Source organism: Alosa alosa, chromosome 24, assembly GCF_017589495.1.
Source record: "Alosa alosa isolate M-15738 ecotype Scorff River chromosome 24, AALO_Geno_1.1, whole genome shotgun sequence".
Lineage (NCBI taxonomy): Eukaryota > Metazoa > Chordata > Actinopteri > Clupeiformes > Clupeidae > Alosa > Alosa alosa.
The window spans coordinates 5,280,214-5,292,600 of NC_063212.1; the positions used below are offsets into that span (position 1 = coordinate 5,280,214).

The 12,387-nt window shown below is 37.7% G+C and overlaps 2 protein-coding genes across 3 annotated transcripts in view; both read right to left on the bottom strand.

Annotated features, from left to right (window-relative positions):
• Positions 1-1,508: 1,508 nt before the first annotated feature.
• med11 (mediator complex subunit 11) lies at positions 1,509-6,208 on the bottom strand. 2 transcript variants are annotated; one of them, XM_048236355.1, is made up of 4 exons: positions 6,048-6,208; positions 5,861-5,942; positions 5,430-5,560; positions 1,509-1,727 (listed from the first exon to the last, which is right to left on the bottom strand). In XM_048236355.1, the coding sequence occupies exons 2-4, from the start codon at positions 5,928-5,930 to the stop codon at positions 1,584-1,586; spliced, it is 345 nt and encodes a 114-aa protein (XP_048092312.1). In that variant the 5' UTR covers positions 5,931-5,942; positions 6,048-6,208; the 3' UTR covers positions 1,509-1,583. The 2 variants fall into 2 exon arrangements, with proteins under 2 accessions (XP_048092312.1, XP_048092310.1); XM_048236353.1 differs by having other exon boundaries at positions 5,861-5,945.
• A 1,346-nt stretch (positions 6,209-7,554) lies between these two features.
• Positions 7,555-12,387, bottom strand: part of arrb2b (arrestin, beta 2b) — a 47,158-nt gene continuing 42,325 nt past the window's right edge. Inside the window, exons 12-15 of the mRNA XM_048235903.1 lie at positions 11,380-11,463; positions 11,079-11,155; positions 10,781-10,835; positions 7,555-10,190 (exon numbers count right to left, since the gene is read on the bottom strand). Coding sequence (XP_048091860.1) covers positions 10,091-10,190; positions 10,781-10,835; positions 11,079-11,155; positions 11,380-11,463 — 316 coding nt within the window. The 3' untranslated portion in view covers positions 7,555-10,090. The remainder of the gene's footprint in view (positions 10,191-10,780; positions 10,836-11,078; positions 11,156-11,379; positions 11,464-12,387) is intronic.

Consider the following 12,387-nt stretch of genomic DNA (forward strand, 5'->3'; position numbering starts at 1 on the left):
CCTTTAGAGAGTTGTACAGTTTTTTTTTTTTTTTTCTTTTGTGGTTGTAAATGTTATCAACTTGCTTTTGTTAGGTTTTTTTTCCTTTGTTACACTGCGTTTCATGAGTTTTATTAAAGGGATCTTCACCTTATCACATGGAAAATTGTGTAATTCTTGTCTCCATCTTTACCTTAAACAAGTTTGGTTGCAAATTAAGTTGAAGTTGAAAGTAGAGTCCTTTTGCAAAATACTATCTTTTTAATCAGATTCAGCTAAATTCACTAGCAGGCTCATCAGTGTGTCCACTTAAAAGAAACAACGGAATGGCAGCCCATTCAACATTTTTGGACCAGGTGCAGTTAATTGATCACTGACCAGGTTTACATGGACTAAACTATTCTGATTGAAAAATACATGCCGTCTGTTTACATGGGCTAGGCCAAAGTTCTATTCCTATGAGGTGCTCTCCAGCTTTAGAATCTTTGATCAGAATAGCTGTTGCTGCCTACTTTTCCTTGAGGTTCTACAGCAGGCAATCTGATTGACCGTATACATGGCTGTTCAATCGGAATAGGAACGGACTACACCCTCTTTCATTCTGATTAAAATTAAGATCGCATCAGGCATTTTTATTCTGATTGAGGTGATTTTGTCATCTAAAGACTAATTTGTAGCATTACATATTGAGCAAGCTATATTGATTTGTCATCTGATTTTGTTTGTTATTACAGTTTCTGATTGTTTGGGTGTAGTTTAATCTATTGGATTAAAATAAAAATGGAAAAAAAAGTTCCAGTTATGGGATGGTAATGGTTTATCTTGTGACCAACAAATATAACATTTTTTCCATTTGAACTGATTCCGCATTGTCTGAAATTCTGAATTCTTTAAACCTTCCTATCTAGTGAACTTGCCCACCATTCCACCAGTTTTAAACAAAACCAAGGATGTAAAAGAATATAGTGTGTATGCATACATTAATAAACTGGTTCACCAGAAAAACCTGTTCTTGGTTTCAGCTCTAACAGTTTTATTTTTGGTTCAAAATTATCTGAACAGTTCAACATCTGAAGCAGGGGTCTCCAACCGTTTTTTACTTCGAGGGACTACTTTAACAAAATTGACATGGCCGAGATCTTTTATGTTAGTAGACATGCTACTACTATATTCACATAGCTGATCTCCACCCAAAACCACTGAATAAGATTTGTATGCTTTTTAAAGGTTCCTTTCAACTCATTTACCTTCTCTTTGTAGACTGAATTTTCATAAACATTTAAAATGTTTACCAAGTGACTGGGTTATTACATTTATGAACATCTTCCTCAAACCTTTTGGAGAGCTACACAGGTGGGGAGCTACTGGTAGTTACGAGCTACCTGTTGGGAGACCCCTGATCTAAAACATGTACCAGAACGGAGCCGGTTCGCTCATGGAGAAGGCCTTAATTGGAAGTTCAAAGAACTTGTACAAAAACACTTTGGCAGCATCCATTTGAATCTACAAGGGAAGAAAACTAGACTCCATTTATAATAAAATCATATCTTTATTCCTACTTGACAACACAAAGACAAAAACGACTAACAATCAAAGAGGAAAGATCAGGTCTGTGGGTCCAACATGATCTCACAAGTACGGGCTAGTTCCCCAAGCTTCATCCGTGTGTACTCGGCTCTATTGAGTGCCATCTGGCAGTCCTTGCGGGCAGAGTACGTTGAGCCCTCATGTGGTTGACCAGTAGCGACCTGAGACACAGGACATGCCGCACAAAAGCATAGATTAATTTAATAGCAGGAAAAGACAATGACCAACTCATTTGTTAGGGGGGAAAAAATCATGTACTACACTGTGGGACTGATTTGTGAAGTTGGAGCATTAAAACAGGACATTTTCAATATAAGGCCCTGTTGGTAGGGAGTGAATAGATAAACAAATCAGAGCTACAAAGCTCAAGTTATCCCTCTTTAAAGTGTTTTTTGGGGTAGTCCTAAAATGGTGTATTGATGATTAGTGTTAATTTTGTCACCTATTTTTAATTTAGTCTTAGTCTTGTGACAAAATGTCCTTTTAAGTCTGTCATATTTAGTCATTCAAATATCATTTTTGTTAGTCAAGTTTTAGTCGACTAAAAGTCTCATCATTTTAGTCTAGTTTTAGTCAAAAGAAAACTAAAGGTATCTTAGTCTTAGTCAGTTTTAGTCAACACATTTTAGTCTTTTTTTATAACAAATTATTTCTGATTACCATTTGAGTCAAATAGTGTTTCACAAATCTCAATTTTTCCAACAATATTGTGTGTCCACAGGGCTACTCGTCTGTTATAATTACTCATTCTGATTTTTGTCAGTCAGTATGTTTACATGCACAGGTAAGTCGAGCTACAGTAGCTCGGCTGGGATTTGACCATAGACAGTAAAAGATTTGACTGGACCACTGTCTTATTAAGTAGACCAGTGTTTCTCAAAGTGTGGTCCGGGAATCACTGGTGGTCCAAAGCTATCCCAAGTGGTCCGGGCGAGCAGGCGTGGTAAAATATAATATATATGAGTTGTTTGCAATATTGAACCAACTTGTATGTAAAAACAGTTCTGCAACACTGTCTATGTAAGATATGCCAGTTTAAATCATACAGTATGAATCCACACAATAAGCAAAGTGCAAAGACAATAAGCAAGGTGGTTCAGTGAGTAGGCCTATAGTGTAGACTAATTATAGTCTAATCTTTTTTTTTTTTTGCTAGGGTTAGTTAAGTGGTCCTGAAACTGAAAAAGTTTGAGAAACCAACTTCTGGGTATGTAGCATTGTGGCATAAAGCTTAGGTTGCTAACTCTGGCAGAAATCTCCATTGTTCTTGTTCCATGTAGTTTCTGTGTTGCAGCAACAGCACGTAGACTAGCCTACAGGAAAGCTGTTGCGTATGAACTCATTCGGAATATTTTGAAAACGTAACAGCTAGATATTCTGGTCTTCTCATTTTGTAGATGAAAATGAAGAGAGATTTTATCTTAGTTTTTATTTCATGCAAAACATTTTAGTCTCGTCTTTTTCGTCAAAAAATTATGCATCTTAAGATAGTCTTAGTCAGTGTTTCAGGACATTACTGCCCGCCTCGTCATCGTCTCGTCTTAGTCATGAAAAAAAAGGTTGTTGACGAACACATTTCCTCTCGTCTCGTCTGACGAAATTAACACTATTGATGATTCTGTCATCAATGCTGAGTGTTGTGAGAGTTGAGTGAGTAGGGGCAAGTTCAAATGATAATGTTTAGCACCATTGTGCTACGTTTACTTGATTGAATGATATGTTTAGTGTGCAACGATCTGCAATAAGCATTTCAGGTTTTCTCTCATTAGTGGGTGTCAGAGGTGCTATCCTATCAGTGTGTACAAATCTCACTGTATTCAATAGGCAGCGAGTACTGCATATCCACCTCAGCCTATAGAAGTAGCCTTTAACAGAATCAATTAAACAGTGTTTCTACCACAACTGTAAGTTGTTTGTTAGTAACCTACCAGTGGACCACCAGATCTGCCATCAGTGAGCTGACAGTGGTCCACCAGCACCCTCTTGCTCTTGCATCTATATTCCCTAGATGCAGGGATTTAAAAGATCCTGTAAACCCCAATCAGATATTTGTTTGGATCTCGAATATGCATGCATAATGTGAAATGTATTAGCACAAAATGCTTTTTATGCATCTATCTCGCTGAGGAGTTGTGCGTATCAGGTTGGAACTGTGGTAGGACAGTTGAGGCGTGGCTTCAGCGCAGTCAGCGGACCTGCCCACAGAGTTTGGGAGCAGAACCTCAATTTCTTCTTCCAGGGGGGTATTCCATCAACCTCGCTAAAGGCCAAACCTGGCTTATTTCGATAAGTCTCGCTAATTTTAGTGAGAAGTCCGTTCCATTAATGAGGTTAACGTGAATCCCAGCTTGGTAACCATGGGAATTTATGCCACAGAACTAACCTGCTCCGTAGCAGGTTAACTTTCAAGCTAAATTAAGCTGTGTTGCAAAAAAAAAAACAATCAGTCGGAAAACGAGTCCAAAAATGGTTCCGTCAACCTGTGCTCTCGTCACCTACAGCCTACAACTTCAAAAATAGAAGTAGGCCTATAGAAATGTTTTTTTCCGACAGTGCACCAAGCATGGATTTACACATTCACTACCTCCAAAGAATGTATGAAGATTATACGATTAAACATGTTTTAACTTCACATGTAGTTCTAGGAATCGTGCTACTTTGTGTCACTTACGTTCGGTGGTGGTGTAACGTGCAGCCAGACGGTATAGGAAAGGAATTACATTCTTGCGTGTTCGCAGGTTCGCTTCCCATAATGAAGTATTAAGGCTACATTGTTTATCACCTTGATGATGGCATTTTTAGTTATAATCTTTGATGAAAGACATATGTCTACTGTTGATAAAGGGTCATGCACATTTGGTAGGCTGTTCAGTGACATATCTGATGCAAGCCAAAGGATAATTATTCTGTAGCCTAGGCAGCGAATAATTAAAACTGCTTCATGTGTCGACGATTGTTCATGAATGTCAAATCAACTGTGTGCCACACAGATCAAAAACTAGGCATAAATTGAATTGAAAGCCATTGCATTTCAGATAATTTTATTTCAAACACTTTGGGACTTATGGGGGACAATAGGCTATTATGTTTATACTAATTTATTTTATGACCACCTACACCTAGACAATAATTTGGAGTGAACTATTAATATAAGAACGTAGGCTATAGATAGTTTTGAATATATGGCAAAGTTGTTTTTGAGTTTATACTATTTATTCATTCACTCGTTTTGTTCAAGCATAGACTGTAGGCTATAGTCTATGTGTTCAAGAGTGAAGCCAATCAAACTCGCAATTGATTTCAAACCATTAGCATTGTTGTTTTAAATGTATGCTTTGATTATTCTGCAATTTCTGTAGGCAATCAATTTTTTTCTCTCGATGTTAAATTTGATGACTTTCGATGAAAATCCTGTAGATTGCGGTTGCCTATCGAACAGAAATCATCTAGTATTGCCTTAATTTTACGACATATATCGTCTTTTCGTCAATCTACTGTTTTGGTCTACTTTTCTACCTCGTGCACGAGCAGAGATGAAGCTAAACTAAACCTCGCTTGAATAAACGAGGCCAAGATGCCGCTAACTTGAGTTAATGGAACGGCTTCAGCCCCAAGTCAAGTGAAAGTCTACGCTAGTTCAAGCCAGGCTATTTCTGTTAAGCGCCGCCTTCATTAACGAGGTTGATGGAATACCCCCTAGCTGTCTAAATCACAATTGTCTGTTGTTGATATTGCCAATTAGTAAATAAATGTCCCACATTATCATCTATTCAGCGCTTGAATACGGTCATTATAGTCTATAATTTAGAATACCACACTCGCACACTATCAAAATGAATTGATGGGAACAGTTATGCCTTTACCTGTGTGAGGTAGCGAATTTGAGAGCTCAACTCGTTCTCCACTCTGTTGACTGAGGCTATGAATTGACTGAGCTGCCGATCGATGAGGCTGGCATTGTGTTTGTCCTTCGATAATTCCAGAACAATAGTTCCTGTATGAGATGGATTGTAAACTTAAGTTGTCAAGCATTACTATATTTATAGACAAATTTTAAATCAAAGCACTCGGAAATATACTGAAAACATTTTTTTTGTCCCCTTACCCAAACTACATCTGGTTTCCAATTCCTTACGTTGTTTAAGTAAGTAACGTGAACACTTAGCTTCATAGCTCCCCTTGCTTATTATGCCCAAAAGCCTTAACGTTACGTTAGCGTTAACGTTATACATTTGATGGCCACGAAGTATCTCTAGCTTCAGTAAACTAGCTTGCAACAAGGTTAACAACTCACCGGCACAATGAAGAATGATTGCAATCTCTTTCTCGACATCCTCCAAAGCACGAAGACGCTCGTTGGCCATTAGAATCTGTAGCTACTGAGTGTCAGTCGATCCAACACAAACATAAGAAATTAGCTAGCTGCTCACCAGGTAATGTTAACATTCGGCGTTAGGCAGGTCAAATGAATTTAACGTTACCTGTTTGAATCAACAGCCGACGTGACTGGTAGACAAAGCCTTTCAAGGTTAATTCACTTTCTTTACATTGATTTTTGTTACCTTACACATAAAGTGTTCCGAGTGTTCATATCATAGACAGGGATCATTTCCGATCATATCACACGCACTTCCGTTGTATGGTAGCCTGTAGCACACAAACGGATAGCATACAAGGACAAACAATTCGAATACGGCAGGAGAGGAAAAAACGCGTTTCACAATGACTGCGTTGCATGGCCATCCCGGTAGTTCTCCATAAATAAAGCACTAAATAAAAACTGACTACTAAAATTGTAATAGCAACAAATCTACAAAGTTTGCATGTAACCTGAATACACGCTAAATAATAAAAAGGAATTCAACACACGCAGGAATGAAGAGATGCACACAGTTTTGTATGTTAACTGTTTTTCTTATTTTTACATTTTCTAAAATGCAGTACAAAATAAAGAAGCAACATAGATTTTTTATTAATTTTAAAAACATACTCATTCAGTATATTTTCATTTCATTCATTGCCTAAAATAACATATTGCTTATACAGTAGGCTATCTTGGTTTGCTTTTTTATCATTGTCACACACGTCACATGTGATTCAAATCATTTAAGTAAATTATCGTGTTAGCGAGGTTGTATTCTGTATATCCTTAATATCAATTTGAGTAATAACAGAAGAATCAGCTTGAAGCAGTTGTTTTCAAATGAAAACTAAACTGAAAAACCTGACATTAGGTCTAGAAACCTACTGTGGTTCTCATATACCTACTGAGGCTGCAGGGAGAATATATACATAATATAAATATTAATATATATCTTTTGATTTTATAGTTGCTTGATTAACAGACAGATGAAACAGATTACCATTTAGATTGAAAAGCAAATAATCTTGACATTTAGGAGGCTGAGAGGTCTTTCACAATTCTATCATATTACATCATCAGGAAGTCATACATTAAGCCTTTTGTGCTGAAGATAACTGTTTGCCAGCTCCATGTTATACAACCATGCTCATCAAATGTCTCAAATCAGGCAGTATGATTTAATAACTGCTATATAGTCAGCAATGTTGTACAATTCAACAGACTAGAGTATATGCATTCTATGAACCCGTGCTAATGTACACATCATTTGTGCCGAGGACATTGTAGAAGTTCTCTCACTGCATTCAGTTGAAACAAAATGCAGTTGAAACAAAATGTTTAATGCATTCGTCTTTGTTGGATTCCAAATGTCATTTTGAACAGTGTTTGTATGCAGGGATTCCAAATGTATTTTCTACATCTACACGGGGTCTAGCAACCAGGGCCTGAAGGGATGGGATGCATTGCACCGTTTATGGCATCTGTATGGTAATTAAACTATGACCTCCAGCAGCTGGGTTTTACACAATAGACCTCAACAGACCGACAAAGGTCAGACAGTAACTCATATACAATATTTAATAACCATGATCATATGTACAGCATGTGAGGAGTACAGCAGAGAATTTAAGGTTAGTTTTTATTTTTCACTTTAATAAAAAATAAAATAGAATCTTAATAAAACAACACAAAACAAAGAAAAATAATGGCAACATTTCTTTTGTAATATCTCTGGCATATATAATGTTGACAGCAAAATAATAAGAAGTAGTAACTTCGGGAGTAGTTCCTCTTTTCATGTCCCCTTTCCCACGTCCCACACATTCGTTTTAAGAGCAGGTAAAATAATTGTATCTATATTTAGTTTTGCTGGTTTCTGGGAGGTAAAAGGTACAGCATCAAAGAAAGTTCTGGGTTCATTCTTCAGTAGAGCTGAGGCACAGACAATCAACTAGCTACTGGTCATGGGCACTAGGGGGCACTGGAGAGTAAGACACCACTTTCAGAGCACTTCCCCACTTCTCCTTAAAGACATTTAAGAAATCCTAAAAATAAAAGGACTTACAAGACACAGTGACACTTTTTTAAGATATGGGTGATTAATGTAACAAGATGCATCAGGAATTTAATAATTGAAAATTCAATTTCTGCTCCTGGTTGAGGACCTTAAAACCCCCAAAACTTCAAATTTACCCTAAGCAATGTTTTGGACAGAATTACCACATATCGGGATGCAATTGTGACAAGTGGGAAGTCATGGCGTGCTTAGTCATTTCAATAGGAAGACATTCTCACTACCAAGTACCAACACTGTGGCATTCAATGATTTGTTATAAAAAGAATTTAAAACTTAATTGGCATTTTGAAAATGACTATAACTGCAAATGCATAAAATCATGCCATCCATATAAAATGACAGATAGCCATGAATTCTTACAAGTGACAACTAAATTCAAACATGTAAAACACAATTCTAATGACAATATGTTGTATAAAAATGAAGTACTTTTCAATCATTGTTTCAATAACTCAACTTCTGGTAATAAATATTGATGAAGAGGTGAAGAGACTTGCCAAAATGGTGTCAAATATTATCCTTGCTTTTTTGTTTGGCCACTAGTCTTCAAGATGCTACTGATAGCTGCAGGTTAGGAAATTAAAACAAAAATCTGCCACAAAAGATAACATTTGTAAATTGCTGTTGTTTTTGTTATGCTTATGCTTACTAGCCATTGTATTTATCATCTACCATTTCCATCCATCATGACATTATTGAGTGGACTCTGGTCCATAGAGTAAAATGTCATTGCTAAGAATCTGATCCATAAAGATGTGTATCACTATGAAACAATTACACACATTTTAATATATTAGATTTGTATCTGTTTCAACTACCAGTGTTTTAACTGCATGGGTGTAGATACTGTACAGTATGTTCATGTTTATGGTGCATTTTTCCATTTGGTGGCAGGTATCAGTTTTGAACATTTCAATCAAATGCAATGATATCCATTACAGGAAAAAAAGACTTTTGGTAATCAAGTTCCAACTAATATCTAGTGGGAAAAAACAAGTAATAGCCCCAAAAAGAAAACAAAAACAAATCTGCACTAGACAGATTTTTTAAGAGAGTGAGTGACTGTGTGTTCAGTACATGTAGTGTGTGTGTGTGTGTGTGTGTGTGTGTGTGTGTGTGTGTGTGTTGAATAATTAGGCATCTCAGTGTCCATCTTATGTGTCAGCCTCGTGGTGCCATTATACCAGAGACTTGAGACAGCATACACACATTCTACAATTGTACATAACAAATAGATGCTCTTTCTCAAAGAAAACAAAAAAGAAGATACAAAATATCTCTTTGTGGTCCTATATATTTAGCCATCTTATATTTTCTACCCATAAAAAAGGCCACACTGTTCTGTGTGTTACAAGTGCACTACCTGTGCACAGGAAATGACATAAGCCCATCCGTCACACGAACTTACAAAGATATGTAAGATAGGTTAATTTGACATATCTGTATGAGGTCGCGGAACTGTAATGCCAGTGTCTTATGTATTAAAGGTACATAATGGACAGGTATGTTCTATTAGAGGAAGTGGGAGAAGGAAAGGGGCAAACCACAAGAACAAACGTTCTTCATCCCCAGCTGCTAACTTGTGCAAGGCATACAGTACACAAGTTAGATGGTACTTTTGTCCTTACATTGGTAATAAAGCCCGCCTCATATATAATGTCGGACATGATAGAAGAAAATTAAAAACATAGACACATTTGCATCAACCCTGAATCAATGGACCCTCCGTAATCCAGCCAAACATCTCTCTCATATTACACTTGTGCATCATCTGGTTTAACCAAATGGGGACAAAAAAAACTGCTCAACAGCAGCATTAGACATGACCAGAAAGAAAGAACAAGGATCAAGGAGAAAACATATATTGAAAGAGAAGGAAAAGGCGAAAGAGGAGAATAATGGAGGAGTTAGAGGGAAAACAAAAGGTGAAGGATAAGCATTCCATGTTTTTCTGATTGGGCCCCCGACTGGGAGTAGCTATGGAGCAGGCTAGCGCCACTGCCCCTTTGCTGGCCACGCGTTCAGGTATGAGGAGGGACAGGAGCTGGGCTGGGCTGGGCTGGAGGGTTGGCTCAGGTGAGACGTTAGCAAAAGTGGTCGTCTTCATCCTTGTCGTCCTTCATGCCCTTCAGCCGCAGGCGAGCAAAGTCCTCAAACACAAAGTCATCGTCCTGAGAGAAATTACTGCAGGGAGATGGCAGGGAGTAGCAGTAAAAAGAAAACACATCAGGAAGTGTGAGAACAGAACATTAAAATACATATGTACTGATGAAAACAATTATTTTAAAGTTTAAAAACATGGATGGTATTTGCAAAGTCATTGAGTAAATAACTGATCCCAATATTGACCAACATATTTGCCATAATTGAGCAACCTTAAAACCCGTACATACACAAACACAGGATACAAGAATACAATAACAATAAAAATGTCAATATATAATCTGTATAATATTTAAATATCAGTATTTACTTCAAGAAGTGTACTGATCTGATACAATACAGCACACACATATTCAAAACATTTCAATTTCAAAACATTCAAAATAATAATTTCATCAATTATAGACTACTGTATACACAAGACGTGTGTGTGTGTGTGTGTGTGTGTGTGTGTGTGTGTGTGTGTGTGTGTGTGTGTGTGTGTGTGAGCGCGCGCACGCACACGCGTGTGTGATAAGACTCAAATCAATCAGGGTTGAATGTGGATCAGGTCGAACAGCCACTAAATAAAGAGGCATTTCTTATGAGGACACACACACAGATCTGCTTACTTTGTCTCAAACTCAATCAAGTTGGTGTCCACAGGTGCATCCGTTTCAGGCACAGCTGTAGGGGTAAAGAATAGAACCATGTAGGTGAGTCATTGGTGCACTTTGAACACGGCTTGAGAAACAGCCGCAAATAAACCTTGATTAACACTGACCTAATTAGCGTTAATACTCAGTACTGATAAGCTGCATGGGTGAAAGTAATTGAATGAGGGATTGTGTGAGTGCATGGGTGGAAGTGACTATGGTCAGAGTGTGTGTGTGTGTGTGTGTGTGTGTGTGTGTGTTGGTTTAGGAGTACCTGACTGGGGCCTTGAGCTGGGCTGGTCTGTGGGTTTGGGGTGCATCAGAACAAAAGGCAGCTCCACTGATACATCACTGCAAATGAGAAAAATACAGACAGAAAACAGAGAGAATGAGTACAGACAGAGAATGTGTGTGTGTGTGTGTGTGTGTGTCCATTTTCATTCTTCTATATTGACTGTCTGATATATTTAATGATTTGGGTTAATGATACAGTATTAATGTGTGCATGTTGTGTGCTTGTGTGTGAGCATGTGCATGTCATTGTCAGTTAATGTCTGAGTGTGTGCAAAACTCACCCTCCACGAGACACCACCAGTTTGACCTTCACTCTGTAGGACACCAGGATGCCCAAGACCTCCTTATTGGACACATCCTTCACTCTGCACGCAGATGGCACACACACACACACACCTTAGCAATCAGTATAAATTATACATTAATAATCCAACACCCAGTAAACTATAAAATTAACAGTAATTGCTGGAGCGCTGAAGCTTTGGACGGTTACTCATGAGGGTTCCTGCTCAAAATCAGACTGAGCTTAACTTTGTCTGTCAAACTCCACTACATAGTACTTCTTCACACATCACTCTCATTGGGAGGAATCAGTCAGTAAAAAAAGGAAAGCGGCCTGTCTAAGCACAAACATTAGTTCCACAATGTCATCTCAACAAACCAGACTAACTTCATTTTTTTTATTCATTTCGCAGAGTCTTTCCAAAGCAACTTGCAAATGTCAATTATATTACAAGGGCATTGGTTTCTGAATTCTGCATGTATCTTTAGGGAAACAGTCCAGTTGTAAACTCATCACAGGTAGAGTGGAGGCCGGTGCGGATGAAAGCTCAGCTGCCTTTGACATAATTCCAGCAGCCTAAAAATAAATCTGAGGGATATGAGACGAGACACTATTTCTACTTCATACACCTGTCTGGACTAAAAAACACCTACAAATATGCAGACACCAACATCAAAGTCATAAAAATTACAAACTCTAAAAAAGGGTTCAGTTCAGGTACAATAAAAATAAATTCCTTTTGCTACATAAATGAATGGTTCGGTTCAGGGACAAAAAAAAAAAATCCTTTCGCTACATAAATGGTGACAACGTGGACGCGTTTTGTGTTGCCTCTCTTACTTCTTTCTCAACAAACATCTCAACATTATTTTGTACAAAAAAATTGACTCCTTAGGAGTTGCACTCTATTTTCTGACTGATGAAGTGAGAGAGTGGAATAAATCGCCTTCCATAATAGTCAATCTGATCTGAAACCTTATCGAGGCAAAAGTTAAAGCCTATTAAA